General features: G+C 45.3%; 1 protein-coding gene across 8 annotated transcripts in view; it reads right to left on the minus strand.

Annotated features, from left to right (window-relative positions):
• Window positions 1–19,641, minus strand: part of XYLB (xylulokinase) — a gene marked incomplete at its 5' end in the record, with an annotated part of 114,766 nt that overhangs the window by 13,615 nt on the left and 81,510 nt on the right. For all 8 annotated transcript variants that reach the window (XM_080974093.1, XM_080974092.1, XM_080974094.1 and 5 more), the window contains 3 exons: window positions 5,683–5,777; window positions 8,798–8,885; window positions 9,881–9,939. In XM_080974093.1, coding sequence (XP_080830219.1) covers window positions 5,683–5,777; window positions 8,798–8,885; window positions 9,881–9,939 — 242 coding nt within the window. The remainder of the gene's footprint in view (window positions 1–5,682; window positions 5,778–8,797; window positions 8,886–9,880; window positions 9,940–19,641) is intronic.

A 19,641-nucleotide genomic window follows, 5' to 3' on the forward strand; every position in this document is an offset into this window, starting at 1 on the left:
AGGTAATCACAAACATTTTGTATTAACAACTTCCATGCATATGCACAAAAACAGCGAGAGGCCTTGAAGCAAGTGTCATGTGCCTTAACATTGTTAGGCCGTTTTGCAGGGCATGTGGCTTGTAAAAACACCGGCGCTGTGATTATCTTCCGAGATAATCGTACTCCATTCTTGTGCCTTTTGGCTTAATTAACCAACAAGCCAAGCATCTCCGGTTTTAATAGATTGCTAAACTAGTGCTGCATTTTAATGCCGTAATAATGGATTCTTACTGTCTGTTAGCATATACTTAGTGTTATAAAATCTTCCCAGTTATTTCAGTCATGCCTACTGCTTCGGATTAATCTTCCTTTTCTAAAAGAAATGTTTTCAAATCTTCTCTTCTACCTCTTCTCCTTTTTATTATCAAATGAGGGTTGGGGGAGAAGCCTCAATGGGTTTACTGAAACAAGACACAAAGAACTTGATGGGCTCAGCTGGTCATTCAAATCCACCCTGGATGGATAATGAGCAAAAATTAATTACCATTAGATGGCTCTTTTAACAGCCTATTCATTTGTCCACTGATTTGAAGACAGAATCAGTTGCTCCAGGCCAGCTTTCCAACACCGCAACATCATCATGATAAATGAGGGCATTTGCCAAGAGTCCAGACCGCAAAGACAGACACCTCCATGTTATTAGATGAAGCTCCTGTTTTGTTAAATTCTACATGGCTGGCTTTGTTCAATGTCTAGATTGCCCAATATGGCACCAGGGGAACCACAGCACCCTCAGCCAAAACCCTTGGCACCCACCAAGGCCCCTGCGCGCGCTCTCTCTCTCTCCCTCTTTTGGGTTGGTTGGGAGGGGGTTGCCTGTCTTTTTTTGGGGGTACACTTTTTGTGGATTTTATTTGCTTTTAGAGGGTAGCTGTTTTCTTTGGGATGGTTGTCTGAGCATTGCTAGTTTTTACTCTGTGAAATGGGTACTTTGTGGTATCCAAAACAGTTTCTTACATTTCCAAATATGACCGCAGGCCCCAAAAGGCTGAAAGCCTCTGTTCCTACGCCAACAATGGTCCTCAACCTGGCTCCCAGTTTGTTTGGAGACACAATTCAAAGTGCTGGTTTAACCTACTAAGCTTTCCCCCACCAGACATTGCTAGACTGCAACTCCCATTATCCCTGACTAACTGGCCATGCTGCCTAAGGCTCATGGGAGTTGTAGTCCAACAATATCTGATGGCCACCAGATTGAGGAATGCTGTTTCAAACTGTCTGCGAACCAGGTACTTACCACTTTCTCCTGTTCATCTTCTGCTATCATTTTCTAAGGTATTCCTTTGTTTGGCAATTAAACAGGTGAATACCAGAAAAGAAGACTGTTTTGGGGGGCACCCTGATTTTTCACTACCCAAGAACCAGAAGCCAACTCCAAGGCTAATATTGAGCGAATTGTAGCATAAACACTAAAGCGAAATCTGAGCAACAGGCCTCAAGCTTCAGTTACAAAACAAGAACTGCAGCATAAGCTAGGACTGTAATAAAATAAGTTTAATGGGAAAAAACTCTCACTTCTCTCTCTCTCTCTGCTCTCCCTTGCCTTCTACCATATTTTAAAGAGAATCTAGATGCTGTAAAAATAATCATAAAATGAAAACACATGCCCTCTTTACAATCTAAATTATTATTATTATTAGCATTCACATTTTTATCCTTCTCTTCAGCCTCTGATTGGGAAAGAGTAGGAAGGAAGCAAGCTCATGCATTAATTCTTAGTTACAGAGATCTAGTAATGAACAGCAGGGATGGAAAAATTTGGAGAGAAGCCAAAAGTTACTGGTATTTCAACAGAGGCAATGGGAGACCCTGTAGACCATTCTGTCTCTCTGAGACACAAACACACACACACACTCTCAGATGGCTCACTAGATGGACTTGAAACCAGAATCAACTCGAAAACTTCACACATGAGAGCACGCTGACACTACCCAAGAATTATTAAACCATTTCCCTTTTGAAAACCCAGAACATAACCAGCCCACACAACCCCACTTGCATTGTTTCCTATTCAGTGGCTCAGTGGAACATGACTTGCAAATCTGTCAGGAGGTACAAGAAGCAAGGTTTTCCGCGCAATGAGGCATGTCGTCGCCGTCTCCAAGAAGGGATACAGGGCAGCGTGCTTCAGTTTCGTTGCACTCACTCCTATTATTAAAATGTAGGTGGGGGGCAACGCAACGGAGCATTCATAAAATTAGTCTTGATATCTACTCATGGGTGTAATTGTTTTCTCTTTCTCTTTTGCTTCAGGATTGTCTAATACCTGTGTTATCATTTATTTGTTTTTGCTAACGCTGGGGATTTAAAAAAGCAGCCTGTGAGCTGGTTTGGCAAGTGAAAAGAGGCAAGGCAGCTTCACTGGGCGAACGGCACAATGCTAGCCTGCCTTCCTTGGAGCAACTTCAGTGCTGAAATAAACCTTGGGTGTATATTTACATTTGATGCAGGCAAACGTCTGGGTCCACAATGTCTTCAGGACATCGCCCATCTATATGTTGGCTTTATGTGAAACAACCTGGTGTGAAGAGAGCTTGTCACACATGGATGCTCATCATTTGATGTCCGTAGTATCGGACGGTGACTTATATGTGTGATTGAGGTACCAGACTGCTGTGTGCCAACAGCCACTAGACCGACACCAAGTACCTAGAGCAGACAAAGCAGGCTGCATGCAGGCATGCAACCTAGAAGTGAAGAGTGGCTTCTTTCTAGTTGCTAAGACTATAGGAGTGCAGCAGACCTTGGATAGCAGGCCATGTTATAGGACTGGCAATCTGGGGTTCTGATGCACGGGACAGAGAGGATTGCTGGCATCCCAATGTGAATGGCTTGTCCTCCTCTATTTTGACAAGCGATCTTGGCGCTGCTGAAGGAAAAAACGGGAATCCATGCCTCACCCGAGTTCAAGGCTTCAAACCAGGAGCCCATATCTGCACAACAGAAAGCACTTCCCCATCCATTGCAAATTCTGCTCCAAAGGCAACACTTTTCAATGGAGTCAGTTTACTCATTCAGCAGGATCGAGTAATCATTTGATTTACATGCATCTATGAATGTGCGTAGGGAGACACATACTTAATCCCCTGCGAAGGATTTTGTTTGTGTGTTTGTGCGCATGCCCATCCACGTGTGTGTGTGTTTTTTAACTGCTGCTTGCATTTCTTCACATGGCAAAGATACAAATTTCATACCCTCCAAAAAAAGAAAACGTAGGGTTGTGATCAAGACAACTTCACATGAGGTTAGGCAGGTTGCTTTGCAGAGAATTCCCCAGGAAGACAGCGCTTAACCTCAGGTTGACTTTGAAGTTTATAAAAAGAACCATCACTTAAGTGAAAGCTGCGAAACTCGACAGAATGAAATCAGATGGACAGAGAGAAGCAGCCCTGTTAAAAACAGAACCAAACTGACTCATCAGATTATGAACTTCTCCTGCACTTTTCATGCTAGCACACTATATTACTGACAGGCCCTCTGGCTTTTGTGGTTTTGCAGCCATGAAGCTCACAAAGGAAGCCATACTGTCAACAAGCAGAATTGTATAGATTTCTAAAATGGGAAGGGAAGTGTTGGGGGGCCAGGGAGAATGCATTTTTAGTAAGATCTGGTCTGAGGAAATCAAGGCCCCCCCAAACCCACAGAAAAAAAACAGGGAAAGGAGAAAACTACATGCTATGGGAAAGCATGGGTCTGTACCAAGGATGGCAATTCTGCGCCTCTCTGTAATGTATAGTACAACTTACCCTGTGTCCTGTGCATTTATCTGCCCCCTAAATCCACATTATTGGCTACTTCTGGCAGGGAAGAGCTCAGCATAATGAGCTTAGGACACAGAGTAAGTTGCTCTATACATTATACAGGGGTGAATCTGCCAGCAGCAAACCCGTGTTGGTTTGTTTTCAACGCTTAGTTTCTTACTTAAATTAAGATCTGCCTCTGGGATGGTAAGGCCATGATGTATGTAGGGCAAATTGCTCCATCCCCGCTTCTCTATGGCACAAGTCGTCAATGCCTGGCATTGGTTGCTGCTCAAAAAATGGACATGCTCCATTTGATACCAGAAATACCTATCTGACTGCAAGGGGATTGGAGGATTGGGCTGTGTTGGAAAACAGAGAGATCACATCAGTTCCAGTGCCTTTCCTCATTCCTTTTAAAGCAAACACTCCCACAAAGAGTCTTTTGGCACTTTAGGATTAACAGATTCAGATTCTGCATGGCAAATGCATGACTCTGTTATTGTGTGTGTTTTACTCACACCCATGTAGTTCATTTGTGACCTGAAAGAGAAAGTGGACTATCTCCTGCAAAACTCACTTACCACACAGGCCACCATGCCAGTGTCTCTTTAATAGTGTCAAAGTGTTTCTTTCTGTGCAGTAAACACATGATGTGTTTACTGCACAGAAAGGCAGGTCAAGAGGAATGGCTCCAAAGCGTAGGGGCTGCAATCGTGGGAATTTGTCCAGCCATGCTAGGGTTGGATAGCTGGTTCCCATCAGCAGCAAGCTACTCTCTGCCAGTGACTTGTAACATGCTTGGCATAATTACTATTGTTGTTGTCGCTAATACTTGCTGCTACAGTGCATGTTAAAATTCTCAGGAGGAGGTGGCTAGCCCCCCAAGGGCTTAATTTACAGCTCCAAACCCTTGACATCTCTACACTCACGGCTAATCCCATCTAAGACGCCTTCCACCAATGGTAACATGGTGCTGATTTACTAATGCAACACAGCAAGTTGGGCATCCCAACATCAAGGTAGTTCAATGCACAACAGCGAACTACAGAGGCATATGTGGCCATAAAGCTTTACCATAACAGGAACCCAGTATCCCTGAGAAGTTTATGCAGCATCTTCAGTGAAAATCAGTAGCAGTGGGCAAGTTTAGTTGAAAAAACTGCTTACCCAGTACAACCAACCCTCCCTTCTTCTGAAATGCACAACCACAGGAGACGGTTAGGTTTGAGCTCTACTGAATTCACACAGTCCAACATGCACCCAAATCTTTTGTAATGTGCAGAGGTTCATCTCCATTCAGTTTTATCTAGAAAGAGTTACCGTATTTTTTGCTCTATAAGACTCACTTTTCCCCTCCTAAAAAGTAAGGGAAAATGTGTGTGCGTCTTATGGAGCGAATGCAGGCTGCGCAGCTATCCCAGAAGCCAGAACAGCAAGAGGGATCGCTGCTTTCACTGCACAGCGATCCCTTTTGCTGTTCTGGCTTCTGAGATTCAGAATTATTTTTTTCTTGTTTTCCTCCTCCAAAAACTAGGTGCGTCTTGTGGTCTGGTGCGTCTTATAGAGCGAAAAATACGGTACCTGAAGGTAGAAGTTTGCCATTCATACAATACACTTAAAACTGGTCATTCCCCCTTCCCAGGGAACTCTGGTGATTCCAAGGCAAACACTCAACCCCGAACATATTCCTTAAACAAAGGAGGCTTGAAAATGACTAGCCCAGATTCACCCTATAATAATGATTTGCAGTACATCCAAAAAAAGCGATTCTTCCCGTAATAAGTTCTCTCCCCTCTATAAACATTTTAATTATCGGCCAATCTATTTTTAAAGCAGAAGGAAACAAAAAAAGGGGGAGGGGGGAAGCCAACCAATAAAATTGCCTGAATCCACCTCACCTGAGCCATGCCAGCTGTCGGAGTAGCAACTAATCTGGGCTCTGGTGCTAATTTCACAACATCAGTCAAGGACACGCTTGTCTCTGCCACGAGTCCTGCAATGAGGATCACAGACCTGATCAATGAGCAGAAACAAGATGAGGGATGTGCCTGGACTCCTTGGCAAATTAATACATTGCATTGATCTTCCTTGGTCAGGTCAGCATTCAGAAGTGAAGGATAAAGGGTAAAGATCTTACATTCCAATGCACTTGGGCCTGGGCAAGCAGGGTCTCAGAGATTGAGTTTATGTCAGTCATTCAATTTGTCCCATGGAGGGCAAGCTAGCCACAGAGTTGCAAGTTCAACAGTATCAGTAATCATTGAGGAACGCCAATAAAGCAGCAAATAGATGGGAAAATATGGAGAAGTAATAAATTCAAGGACAAAGCATGACTTAAAAAAGGAAGAGTTAGCTACAAAAAGGAAGAAATTTGGGGGCAAGGGAAAAAAATATTATCTCAGTTTTACCAATATTTTTGCTAGCTTGTCTGTCCACACATACCTGCGCTGGTCTGTTAAAGCAAACACACCCACAAAGAGTCTTTTGGCACTTTAGGATTAACAGATTCAGATTCTGCATGGCAAATGTTTGGGTAAACATTGTGATAGACTTTAAGGCAGTGATGGCCAAACTTGGCCCTCCAGCTGCTTTGGGACTACAATTCCCATCATCCCTGACCACTGGTTCTGTTAGCTAGGGATGGTGGGAGTTGTAGTCCCAAAACAGCTGGAGGGCCAAGTTTGGCCATCACTGCTTTAAGGTGTCTCAAGACTCTGTTATTGTGTGTGTTTTACTCACACCCGTGCAGTTCATTTGTGACCTGAAAAAGAAAGTGGACTATCTCCTGCAAAACTCACTTACCACACAGGCCACCATGCCAGTGTCTCTTTGTAAGAATGATATTATTTACAAAGTGGTCTAGGAACCTTCCTCCTGGGAAGAGTAAACACATCATGTGAACTTGAAAAGCACATGAGTGTCTTAAGTTGGGTCTCAAAATTTTATACTTACTGTTTATTTAATCTTGGTTCCACCACCATACGGGTAGGACTTCATGTTTCCCTCCTGCAATGACCCCTGCTCCTCCATGCCACAGACTACACTTCCAGCAAGTCATGCACATTTAACAAACTGCATGCTTTTTGCCTTGCATCATATTACCTCTTGTGCTTCTAAGACTGCGGCATATTACGGAAGTTGGGTTTTTTGTCAAGTACACTGTAGTGCATGGGTAGTGTAATGAGTATGAGTTACTCGTGCGTAAACTGGTGCCTCTCTAGGCTAATTTGCCTTGTTAAACCTTTCTGACTGCACAGCCCTTTCTAATTGTGACTGCCTCAGTCGCTGGCAGAATCCGTCAGTGGGCGTTTCTTGAACCTCTTCCAACATAAAAGTTGTTTGACACCCAGTCTCCTCCTCCTCTCACTGCGCGGGAGTCTTCTGTGCAGGGAGGGCGTGGGTAGCGGAGGACCTGTCCCCTCCTCACTGAGTTCCAGTGAAGAGTCCTGGAGCCCTCTCTCCGATTCCCCCATCTGCCCCCCTTTATCCCTGGTGTTGCACTTAAATGCTTCCCCCTCTACTGAGCTGTTTCTCCCCCTGCTGCTGGGTCCTTCTCCAGCATCATCTAGGAGCCTCCCCTTCGCCTCTCGCTCCGATGTCAGTTCCCTGACAGGTAGGTAAACTAAGGCCCGGGGGCCAGATCCAGCCCAATTGCCTTCTAAATCCGGCCTGCGGACGGTCCAGGAATCAGCGTGTTTTTACATGAGTAGAATGTATCCTTTTATTTAAAATGCATCTCTGGGTTATTTGTGGGGCATAGGAATTTGTTCATATTTTTTTCCAAAATATAGTCCGGCCCTGAACAAGGTCTGAGGGACAGTGGACCGGCCCCCTGCTGAAAAGGTTTGCTGACCCCTGCCTGTCGTGGCTAGAGGGCAGACACAGAGAAAAGGGAAAAACAGAACAACCTGGTGAGCCGCCTACCATCCAGCTCCTCCTGGTTCCAACTGAAGTGGCACCTCCCTTACCCAACAGGCTCCATATGACTACTTAGGAACCATCTTGCCCTGAGCAGAGGGGAGAAAAGTCCAGACAGCCTTATAAAATGGGGGTAGATATATTCATGGAGGAGAGGTCTGCCAGTGACTATTAGCCATGATAGTTAATTAGGTCTTCTAAATTCAGAGGATGGAATCCAACGTAGCACTAAGTCCCCCATTCCATCAGCACAAGGATTTCTATTTGCTCAGTGGAACTCCCCCCCCCAACTAAATCTGTTCTAGGGGTTCCACCAAACCTCTGGCGCAGATCTATGGAGAATGCACAAGCAGAGGTGTGTGAGAGTTCCACTGCGCAAATCCTTGCACTTGACAGAACAAGGGAACCAGTAAGGTAAAGGGACCCCTGACCATTAGGTTCAGTCGTGGCTGACTCTGGGGTTGTGGCGCTCATCTCGCTTTATTGGCCAAGGGAGCCAGCGTACAGCTTCCGGGTCATGTAGCCAGCATGACTAAGCTGCTTCTGGCGAACCAGAGTAGTGCACGGAAACGCCGTTTACCTTCCCGACGGTGCGGTACCTATTTATCTACTTTGACGTGTTTTCGAACTGCTAGGTTGGTAGGAGCAGGGACCCAGCAAACGGAAGCTCACCCCGTCGCGGGGATTCGAACCGCCAACCTTCTGATCGGCAAGTCCTAGACTCTGTGGTTTAACCCACAGCGCCAGCCATGTCCCTGCCCAAAGGCAGTAGGTAAGTGAATATCAGTAGCTGGGGGACAATAAGCAGGGAAGGTGCTTTCATGCCCTGCTTGTGGCTCCCCGAGGCATCTAGCTGGCCATTGTTGGAAACAGGATGCTAGACTAGGCAGGACTTTAGTCTGATCCAACAGAGCTCTTCTCCTATTCCTACACAGCACGTTAAATAGCCTGACTCAAGAGAGCCTTGTGAAAAGAGCAAGTAAGGACATAAATTTAAGCTGAGGATTGGCCTGTGACAAGCATGGGAGGCAGCAACTGCAAACAAAGTTTTTGAATCCTGTTCATGCTGCTTAGAGGACTCTTTGGTTGACTTACCATGGATTGCTCTGTAAGCAGATCCTAAACAGGCTGAATTAGCAGTGTCAATAGTGTAAACTGGAGCACTGAACACATCAGACAAGACCTGAGAAGCATAAAAAGCATCTGTTACAACCAGACTGTGGGAAACAGAGACAGTAGGCAGTTTTGTTTCCATTGCCGAGGCTTACAGAGCGGCGTTTGTTTCAAGATGGGACCTTGTACTGATAATCAGGTTTGGATAACTAGTCGCTGAAGTTCCCAGGCACTGAATCTGGAAGGCCACATGACAAAGGAAGTTTCTGTGGCTTTTTTGAGTGTTGCCTCAAAATATTAAAGCAGGGGTATGAATCTTTTTCAGTCCTGAGAGCTGCATCCCATTCTGGGTAACCTTCCTAGGGCATGTGCCAACCGTCAGGGCTCCTCACATTTCCAATGACCCCCTAAGTTTCATTTCTAATAGTAAAAAACAGTCGTGAATCTCTAACATGCAGGTAGTTAATCTCCAGGTTGTGCTCAGACCATTGTTTAAACCAGGGGTAGGCAACCTAAGGCCAGGGGCTGGATGTGGCCCAATCGCCTTCTCAATCCGGCCCGCGGACAGTCCGGGAATCAGTGTGTTTTTACATGAGTAGAATGTGTCCTTTTATTTAAAAGGGTTATTTGTGGGGCCTGCCTGGTGTTTTTACATGAGCAGAATGTGTCCTTTATATCTCTGGGTTATTTGTGGGGCACAGGAATTCGTTCATTCCCTCCCCCCAAAAAATAATATAGTGTGGCCTCCCACATGGTCTGAGGGAATGTGGACCGGCCCACGGCTGAAAAAGGTTGCTCACCCCTGATTTAAACAATACTGATTTTCTGTGAGAGCGTTCAATTCCTAGGTCTACAGGCTGACCCAGCCCTGCCTACCTACAACGTATGTTTCTCTGCTGTTTCGCACTGCCGGCTAAGAGCCAAAACAATCATTCCTCCGACTGCATCTGTGTCTGGACTTGTAAAAAAAAAATTTGTTTGGCCCCAACTTCTGCTTGAGATCAGTCCCCTCCTGGCCCAATAGCTCAAAGGTTTGGTATCCCAAATGCAGTAAGCCCAACTTACTTGTAAGATTGCTTTATTGTGGGATGCCCCTCCAGTAGCCAGGATTCTTGTCGTAGGCACTGCAAACCAAAAAGGAGAAAACAAATTAACACAAGTATAATGTGTCCCCATTTATACTATGATGAGTGTTTGATTATGCTAGCTTAAACTGCACAGTTTGGGTTCTGGGATCAGTGATGGAAAGCTGATTCACACAGTCCTTTGCTTGTGCAAAGTTGTCCATTCACAACAGCATGTTGCAAAACAGGAACTGGATCGTTTCACAAGAGGGGGTCCACTGCCCTGTTCTGTACATGTCATGGACTGGCTGGATGTAGAGGAGGGGTGGGAACTCCCAAGGGAAGATGCCTCAGAGCCTGGGGATTGATGGGGGGAGGGCGATGAGTGGTCAGAAGGAGAACAGAGAGCAGACTGGGGGGAGGAGGTATCAGTAAAAAGGTCATCTGGAAGCATCCTAAGTTAACAACAACAACAACAAATTTTATTTATACCCTGCCCTCCCCAGCCAAAACCAGGCTCAGAGCAGCTAACATCAAATATATAACATATTACCATAAAATCAAGCAATCAATTAAAATACATCCTGAAATCAAATCAGAATCAAAGTGAACTCTAATCAGATGGCAACTCGCAAATTAGGGATGGGGACCTTAAATGCTCACCAGGCCTAACTCTTTATACTGATCTTATATGAGCTTGTGAGAAAAGTTGGGGGACCACTTTCATGCAAGTTCTTATAAGGAGAGAGGGGGAGTCAGACTGGACCCCGGCCAAAGGCCTGGCAGAACAGCTCCGTCTTGCAGGCCCTGCGGAAAGATGTCGGATCCCGCAGGGCCCTGGTCTCTTGGGACAGAGCATTCCACCAGGAGTTGGAGGTGTAGAACAGGCACTCCACATCATTCCTGCTACAGGGTGAATGTCACATTCACCATGGAAAGAACAGTTAACAAAACTGTGCAGCCATGGAAATAACTTTATACTGAAGCTATTTTTAAAATGTCTGCCTCAGTCTGAGTTTTCATCACGCAAATGTTAATTGGAAGGTAAGCAGCAAAGTCAATAAAATTCCTGAAAACATCCTTTTACAATGTCCACAAATGAGACATCAATTAAATTTTGGCAAACCCCAGCAATATATTAATGAAATTTGGTCCAGACATGAATCATTAGCAAAGAAGAAGGGAACAATTGATTTATTAATCAAATGTATACCCCGCCTTTCCTACAAGGAACTCAAGGAGGTATAGAAACCCATGGCGAGACAAGAGAATCTCCCTGAAACTTTGCATCATCTTCATTAGGGAAACAGGTTGGTAGGACAAGGAGCTTCCTGCATGGGGTTTCTGAGCCCAGAATGCTTTACTTGGGTGCAGACTTTCACAATGCAGCCAACAGCTCTGCAGAGAGGAGACTTCATTCCACCGATAAATTTAATCAGATCTTCCTCTTTGGAGGATATTCAGCGATGCACAAATTGGGTTTAAAAAGCCATTAAGATCTCTGTCAATGTCAGTAAACAAATAAACCACACAGCTGAGTGATTCCTTGGAGAAAACAAGTTTCAATTATACCTGTGCACAGTGACAGAGCCCTGCCAATACTTTCAGAAACATGTCACTGAAAACCAGTGAAAAATAACTGCTAAGACCACTAGGCTTGGAGGGAAAAGGCAAGAAGAAAACACAAACACACACCCAACAAAAATTCTAAAAGCCTTGCGGTTAGGTTTTTTTATACGCCACAAACAAGGGACCGGCAAGTTGACACCGCAAGAAAACAAATGCGCAGTTGTGGGTCTGATTCTCCTTAAGTAAGACAAGGCTAGTCCAACATTTTATTACATATTTAACAAAAAATAAGTAAACCACTCAAACTAAAGTGCTTTACTAAAAGCAAGGCACCTAAAACAGCTTCTTTTAGAAAAAGTGCACCCCACAGTTCTTTGAGATATTTCAAGGAATACTGGGGCATAATCCTCAGAATACATTCTTATTTCATTGGCACCCCAGAAATCATTGCTTTCTCCTCTCAAAAGAAGAAATCAAAGCTGCATGTCCACTTTTTTTTTACAGCTTTGATGTGGTAAGGTAAAGGGTAAAGGGACCCCTGACCATTAGGGCCAGTCGTGGCCGACTCTGGGGTTGCGGCGCTCATCTCGCTTTATTGGCCGAGGGAACCGGCGTACAGCTTCTGGGTCATCTGGCCAGCAGTACTAAGCTGCTTCTGGCGAACCAGAGCAGCACACGGAAACGCCGTTAGGATATTAAGTGGAGTGAAAGAGGGTGGTTAAAGAGGATATGCAGCTGCATAACAAGGAGGAATTGGGAAACCATTGGGGGCAAGTCCAGATGTATTAGATAGATAAAGATTACTAAAATTTGTATGTACTGAAATTTTGGGAAATTCTTAAATAAAACAAGAAGAAGAAATCAAAGCTGGGAAAGTTACAAAAAAGGCAACCAAAATGATTAAGAAATCAGAGCACTTTCCATACAAAGGAAGACTAGAGCACTGGAAGATTTTAGTTGCGTTCCCCACAACACAAAATTGAAGGGATGCTTAATAGAACCTTATAAAATTATGCTTGGTGTGGAAAGAACTCTTACCCCCTTTCCCATAATACCAGACCTTAGCAGTCTTCCAATGAAATTGATCAGCTATAGATCCAGAGCAGACAAGTATTCACGCAATGCATAATTAATTTATGGAATTTGCTACCACGAAATGTGATGGTCAGTAGCGTTGGCGTGTCTTGACTGATAGCCACACACAACCTATCAGTAGACCTCATGAGTAGACCTCATGAAATTAAGAATATAAGAATTGCCATGCTGAGTAAACCTAAGATTCAATTAGCCCACTATGCAGAGGGTGATGGGATCACTCATGGACTTAGCCCCACAACTATGGACCAGAGTTAGTTCCTAGAAATGAAGTCCAAAGCAAATCCACATAATGCTTTCTTTGGGGGCTCCTATATGAAATATACAAATCCCAATCCCTGGCTCACTCCATTTTTAGGTACTTTATGTCCAGGGCTTTTTCCCCCAACCAGAATTCACCAAAACTCAGTTGTGGCACCTCTCAGGTGGGCACCACTGCCATTATAAGAGAACTTCAAGGGAGGTGCTCATGGTGAGTTCCAGCACCTCTTTTTCTAGAAGAATAGCATTGATTATGTTCCCTTCTGAAAACAGTGGCTAATGGGGCTGGACAGTCTCTGGATCCCCCATAATGTGAGTGCAGAATTCACATAAAATCAACCCTAGGACATCTGACAGTGCTTGTAAAAGTCCTATAAATTTTCAGGGGGTGAAACAAACCTTGGCTAGAACTTGAGACACTCTTCAGGAATGGTCCTGAATCCCCAAGCAAGAAGGCAATCAAGTAAGTCAGGTAAGTGTATCAGAGGGTAAGGGAAACATCAGAGGGGTAGCCAAAGAAAGACTAACATGAAGTCATAAACCAGAAGCCTCACATGGACTTCTTATGCAAAAGCCGGTCAGGATCTCCCAGGAAGCTGGCTAATGTCCCCAGTGGCCTACCAAGCTGCAGCTGGTCAACAAACAAGAGGTGGATCAGGAAAACAAGCAAGGCCCATGGATTCAAACCTGACACTGCCCTGTTGAGATCTTCAGCCAAAGCCTACAAAGTCTACTAGCCCTCAGTACAAGAAAGCAGTTGTAAGCTCGAGGGAGCAAGGGCACATGTAGCAAAAGCTGAACTCAGAAGCAGACAGAGGAGAAGGTGTGCTACTTGGGGAGAATTGCGTTGTTTTGGCTTTTAGGGATGGCTGGTGGGATACTTGAGACATTACGCTAGCAGATGTCAGAACCAGACAGAGCCACTACGTACTAAGGAAATAATTCTGTACCTATCTGCATTCTCAGCTGCTGACTGTAATAGAATTAAAGGCACAAAATCTTGTCTTGGAACAGCATGTCTCTGTTCCGGGAGGCTTTTATGAAGCCGCTTTGTCATTTTGAGCTAAGGGTCGCAGGCAATAGAGGGGCAGGAAATCTGCAAGCCTCTCTGCTGAAAAAGAGGCCTCAAAAATAATGTCAATAGGACTGGAAGGAGTTCAGAAAAGGGCAACCAAGATGATCAAGGGTTTGGGGGAACTCTCCTAGGAGGAACAGGGAACAGGCAAGTAAGCAGAGACATGATAGAAGGTTATGAAATTATGTTTGGGGTGGAGAAAGTGGATAGAGAGGTTTTCTTCCTCATCTCATGATACCAGAACCTGGGTTCACCCTATGAATCTGAATGTTGGAAGTTCCAGGACAGGCAGAAAGAGGTTCATTGCATAGTACATAATAAAACTATGGAACTTACTATCAAAAGATGACCACCGACTTACATAGCTTTAAAAGGGGGTTAGACAAATGATAAGACTATTGATGACTACTAGCCTTGGTGGCTGGGTGATGTCTCTGCTAGCCAGAGACATCGCCTTGCCAACAAAGGTCTGTATAGTTAAAGCTATGGTTTTCCCAGTAGTGATGTATGGAAGTGAGAGCTGGACCATAAAGAAGGCTGATCGCCAAAGAATGGATGCTTTTGAATTATGGTGCTGGAGGAGACTCTTGAGAGTCCCATGGACTGCAAGAAGATCAAACCTATCCATTCTGAAGGAAATCAGCCCTGAGTGCTCACTGGAAGGACAGATCCTGAAGCTGAGGCTCCAATACTTTGGCCACCTCATGAGAAGAGAAGACTCCCTGGAAAAGACCCTGATGTTGGGAAAGATGGAGGGCACAAGGAGAAGGGGACAACAGAGGACGAGATGGTTGGACAGTGTTCTCGAAGCTACCAGCATGAGCTTGACCAAACTGCGGGAGGCAGTGGAAGACAGGAGTGCCTGGCGTGCTCTGGTCCATGGGGTCACGAAGAGTCGGACACGACTAAATGACTAAACAACAACAGCCTTGGTGGCTAGACTACCACCAGGATCAGAGGGAACATGTCCCTAAACACCTCTAAACATCCAAAGTGGGATCACCTGGTTGATTTCATGTCCTGCTCAGGGGCTTCTCATGGGCATCTGGCTGGTTTTGAAGAGAGCCGTTCTGTTCTCTGAATGGGGCCAGGTGCTTGTTTTTAGCCACTGTCCTCCTAACTTGCCAAGGATGTACAAATCACAGAGCCAAACAGGCTGTGTGCTAAAACGAGCCCCTGGAGATCCAAGCACTTTGCACACAACACCAAAAAGCATATCACAAGCCCTATACTGTTTGTGGTTGAAATCTCAATCTTCCTTTAGCTTGGACCCTGAGATTTCACTGGCCATATTGAGACTGAAAGCTTCAGCAAACAGACAAGCAAATAAGCCGAAGGAATCCTTTAGAGAATTGCTCTATTCCTCTATCAAGCTGCTTATGCAGATTGGTAGCTGATGCGCACCTTAACAGGCAAGCACCAGGTGGTACCAATCTATTCGCTGGACAAGGTTCTCACAAACAGGATGGTGGTGTTGCCTAGCAACAAGAAGATACTTAAGGCTTGAAATTTAGCTTACAGAAATCTAACAGGCTGAAGGGAAGCAAAGCCACAGATTCATAATTATTTATTTCATTTTTAAACCACCCTACATCCTGCAAGATCCCAGGGAAGCCGGCAACACAATCAGATAAAAATGCATTGTCACAGAACAAGGTTTGAAACAATTAGAAGTCTTCTTACCAAAAGCACATAACAACTGTAAGCAATTTCCATCCTTCCACAGAGAAAATAAGGACAGCTGGGCTTCCATAGAGTGTTCCATCGACCAAAAGCCCAAAGGAGAAAATGCACCTTACAGTTGATGCTGGAAAACTGACTGCTAAGGGGACGCCCTAGGTAAGGTAAAGGTACCCCTGCCCGTACGGGCCAGTCTTGCCAGACTCTAGGGTTGTGCGCTCATCTCACTCTAGAGGCCGGGAGCCAGCGCTGTCCGCAGACACTTCCGGGTCACGTGGCCAGTGTGACAAGCTGCATCTGGCGAGCCAGCGCAGCACACGGAACGCCGTTTACCTTCCCGCTGGTAAGCGGTCCCTATTTATCTACTTGCACCCGGGGGTGCTTTCGAACTGCTAGGTTGGCAGGCGCTGGGACCGAACGACGGGAGCACACCCCACCGCGGGGATTCGAACCACCGACCATGCGATCGGCAAGTCCTAGGCGCTGAGGTTTTACCCACAGCGCCACCCGCGTCCCACTACTGCTAAGGGGACGCCATTCGTCCACACAGAAGTGGCCCATGAGTTGGGGTGGAGTCACCAGCTCAACACCAGCATTGCTACAGCTCTTCTGGGCGGGGCTAAGAAAGCTGAGGCTGAGCAAGTTGTAAGTGATTCCAGTATCACATGGACCGCTGCAGGCTGCATTAGAAGGAAATTCCACAGTCAGGGTGCCGCAACCAGGAGGACACTATCTTGTGTCACCAGCAAATAAGCTATGCCCATCAGTGGGCTACAAACCAGGCTTCCCCCTAGAACTGAATGCATGGGCCAGCAGATTGTGAGAAAGTTGCTCCTTTAAATACTTGTGTCCCAAGCCATCTTTGTACACCGGTACCAATACCCTACGGGGTTTGTGTGCAATATGCATGCATGTGTGCAATGCCGCCAACAACGATTAGTATATTTTCAGAAATCGAACAGTCTAAACACCCCAAAGCTGCTGGCAAAAGTGCGGCGGGCGCTTGGTAAAGCTAAAAGTCAATGATCGAAAGACCCTGAATAAATTAGCTCAAGAAGAGCCCAAGGAATCAGGAGCTCATCTGGATGAGAAGAAGCTAAAGGTAAAGGTAAGGATCCCTGACAGTTAAGTCCAGTTGCAAATGACTCTGGGATTGTGGCGCTCATCTCACTTTACTGGCCGAGGGAGCCGACATTTGTCCGCAGACAGTTTTTCCGGGTCATGTGGCCAGCATGACTAAGCCGCTTCTGGTGAAACCAGAGCAGTGCACGGAAACACCGTTTATCTTCCCGCCGGAGTGGTACCTATTTATCTACTTGCACTTTGATGTGCTTTTGAACTGCTAGGTTGGCAGGAGCTAAGACTGAGCAATGGGAGCTCACCTTGTTGCCGGGATTCAAACCACCAACCTTCTGATCGGCAAGCCCTAGGCTAAATGGTTTGGATCACAGCGCCACCCGCGTCCCTAGCGTAACGTAACAAGTGAGTGGTGTGTGCGAAGCATCAGGATGTCCCAGTTCAAATCTTGCCTCTGCCATGAACACACAAGTTGGGCTCACAAAAGCCGCTTCCTCTCAACTTCAGCTCCCAATCTGCAACCTAAGGACACAACATCCATCAATGGCTACCATTCATAATGGCAGCAGACTATCCCCAGGTTAAGGGATCCTATGCAGGAGTGGCCCGTGCATTAGGTGAGGTGAAGCCATTTGCTTCAGGCGGCAGATCCGCTTGCCACCCTTGCCATTGTGCTGTTGCCAGCCCTTGCCAGCATAGCCCTGTTGCCCTCACTGCTGTGCCCTTGCCGCTGCTGCCTTGTGATGGCAGCACAAATTCAACGGCTTGGGCAGGGAGATGGTGGGGTGGGGTGGTGACCCAGATCTGCAGGAGCAGAGGTGGGGGATTTTGTCTACATTGGCAAAATGTCTTGGGCCAGCCCTGATCCTATGCCTCTGGATAGCTGTTGCTGGTGAAACAACAACAAAGGCTACTGCCTTCATGTCCTTCTTGCAGACTTCTCCAATGCAACTGGTTGGCCACTGTAGGAACCAGGATGCTAGATTAGATAGGCCTTTGGCCTGATCTAGTAGGGCTCTTGAGAAGAGAAGACTCCCTGGAAAAGACCCTGATGTTGGGAAAGAGGGAGGGCACAAGGAGAAGGGGACAACAGAGGAGCATGAGTTTGGCCAAACTGCGGTAGGCAGTGGAAGACAGGAGTGCCTGGCGTGCTCTGGTCCATGGGGTCACAAAGAGTCGGACACGACTAAACGACTAAACGACTAAACAACAACAGTAGGGCTCTTATTATCCATTGTGCAATGGAGCGGTGATAAGGAAGAATGATAAGCAGCACTGTCACTTTTTATCACAGCATGGACAACAATGTCATCTTCTGGGGGAGCTCTGCATACCAAATGAATAAGCTTCTTCCCCCCCCCCCCCAAAGAGAAACCCACCAAATAAGCTATGCAGAGAAAAGAGGCGGCATGCATGGCTAGGGGTTAAACTGTCACCTTTATTTTAGTCCCTTTATTATGAGCAATCAAAGTGCCACAAAACAGTGAGCAAGCTTTTCAGTGCACCAGAACTCCTCATCAGGCTGGATATGAAGAAAAGCTGGAGGGGGCAGACCAAAAATTCTGACTTGGTATTGAAGCCATGGGGTCAAAAAAACCATTTGCATTGTAAATAGTCTTAGAAGAGGAAGAGTTATGGGGGCATAGCAATGGAGATTGCCATGCAGAATGCCTGCACTTCGCAATTTCCCACCGAACCACTGATTCTTGTTTTCCTTACTCTTGGACAACCTCAAAAGATTGCTGCAAAGATTGTTGAGATAACGGAGTTTTACGAACTCCTGAAATATAAATGTAAATGCTAATATTATGAGTGGAGCACCAATTTAAACTTTCACTCATGTGTGCTAGATCTGCTGAGTCACCAAATGTTTGTATTACTAATTCAATTTTTTATTACTAGATTAAATTGTGTTCACAAATGCAAACATAAGAATGACTTGTATGAGTACAGAAATGGGATGTAAGAACCCACCCAAATCCATTTCACATAGAAACGGGCTCTCATTGTGTATTTTATGCAGAAGCCCATTACTGCTATCAAAGCCAAGAAAAGTATTACTCCATGTTTGGATTCAGAGACATTTGACCAAACTACACAGAGTGTACACCTGGGAACAACCTGAAATAACCTTGGCTTTAAGCGTGTGCTATAAATTCCTGGTTTTAATGGCCACTGAATGTCACCAATCTCTGCTGCACTGTATTAAACAACACCGGGACCATGGGAAAAGTGAATAGCACTGAAACTGCCCTTGAAGGACACGGGTCTAAATTACTCTCCCCTCCAGAATATTCATATGATCCTACAGAGAACGAATCAATTAGGGAATGACAATGCCAAGTGAAATGACAACGGCAATATTAATCAGAAGAGACACACCTCATTCATTTATTCACTCATTATTCCATTTGTCCATCTAGAGAAAGTCCAACATGTTGATTTCAAACTCTTCTCTTGTTTTTGGACTCTCGTTAAAAAGCTCTGCAGTGGGCATACACAATTTCTGCGTCTAGCAAAGGACACTTGAACAGGGCTAGCCAGTGGTCCAGCACACAAAGGATATCACAGAGATGGCAAAGTCACAGAAATGAGAAAACAAAATTATTTAGAAGTTGTGGCACTTTTCATATAAGGAAAGGCTTAAGTGGTTGGGGGCTTTTCGGTACCCGTGATAAAAAAAAAGAGAACTTAAAGGAGGGGCATGTCAGAGGGTTATAAAATTATGCCTGATGCGGAGAGATTAGATAGATATTTTTGTCCTTCCCAGACCACTACAGCTCAGGTCTCTCAATAAAATTGATTAAAATTTCAGGACAAAAACACAACACTTCTTCATGTGATGCATAACAACTGCGTGGAATTCACAACCACCAAATATGAGGATGACCACTTCCTTAAACGGATTTAAACGGCGGGTTGTTACACAAAAACTTTTTTTGTTGTTCTAATGTTAAAAGCTTTGCTTCTGTCTCAGTTCTGCCTTTTAATTGAAACACTCAGTT

Source organism: Podarcis pityusensis, assembly GCF_964106645.2.
Source record: "Podarcis pityusensis genome assembly, chromosome: 12".
Classification (NCBI taxonomy): Eukaryota; Metazoa; Chordata; class Lepidosauria; order Squamata; family Lacertidae; genus Podarcis; species Podarcis pityusensis.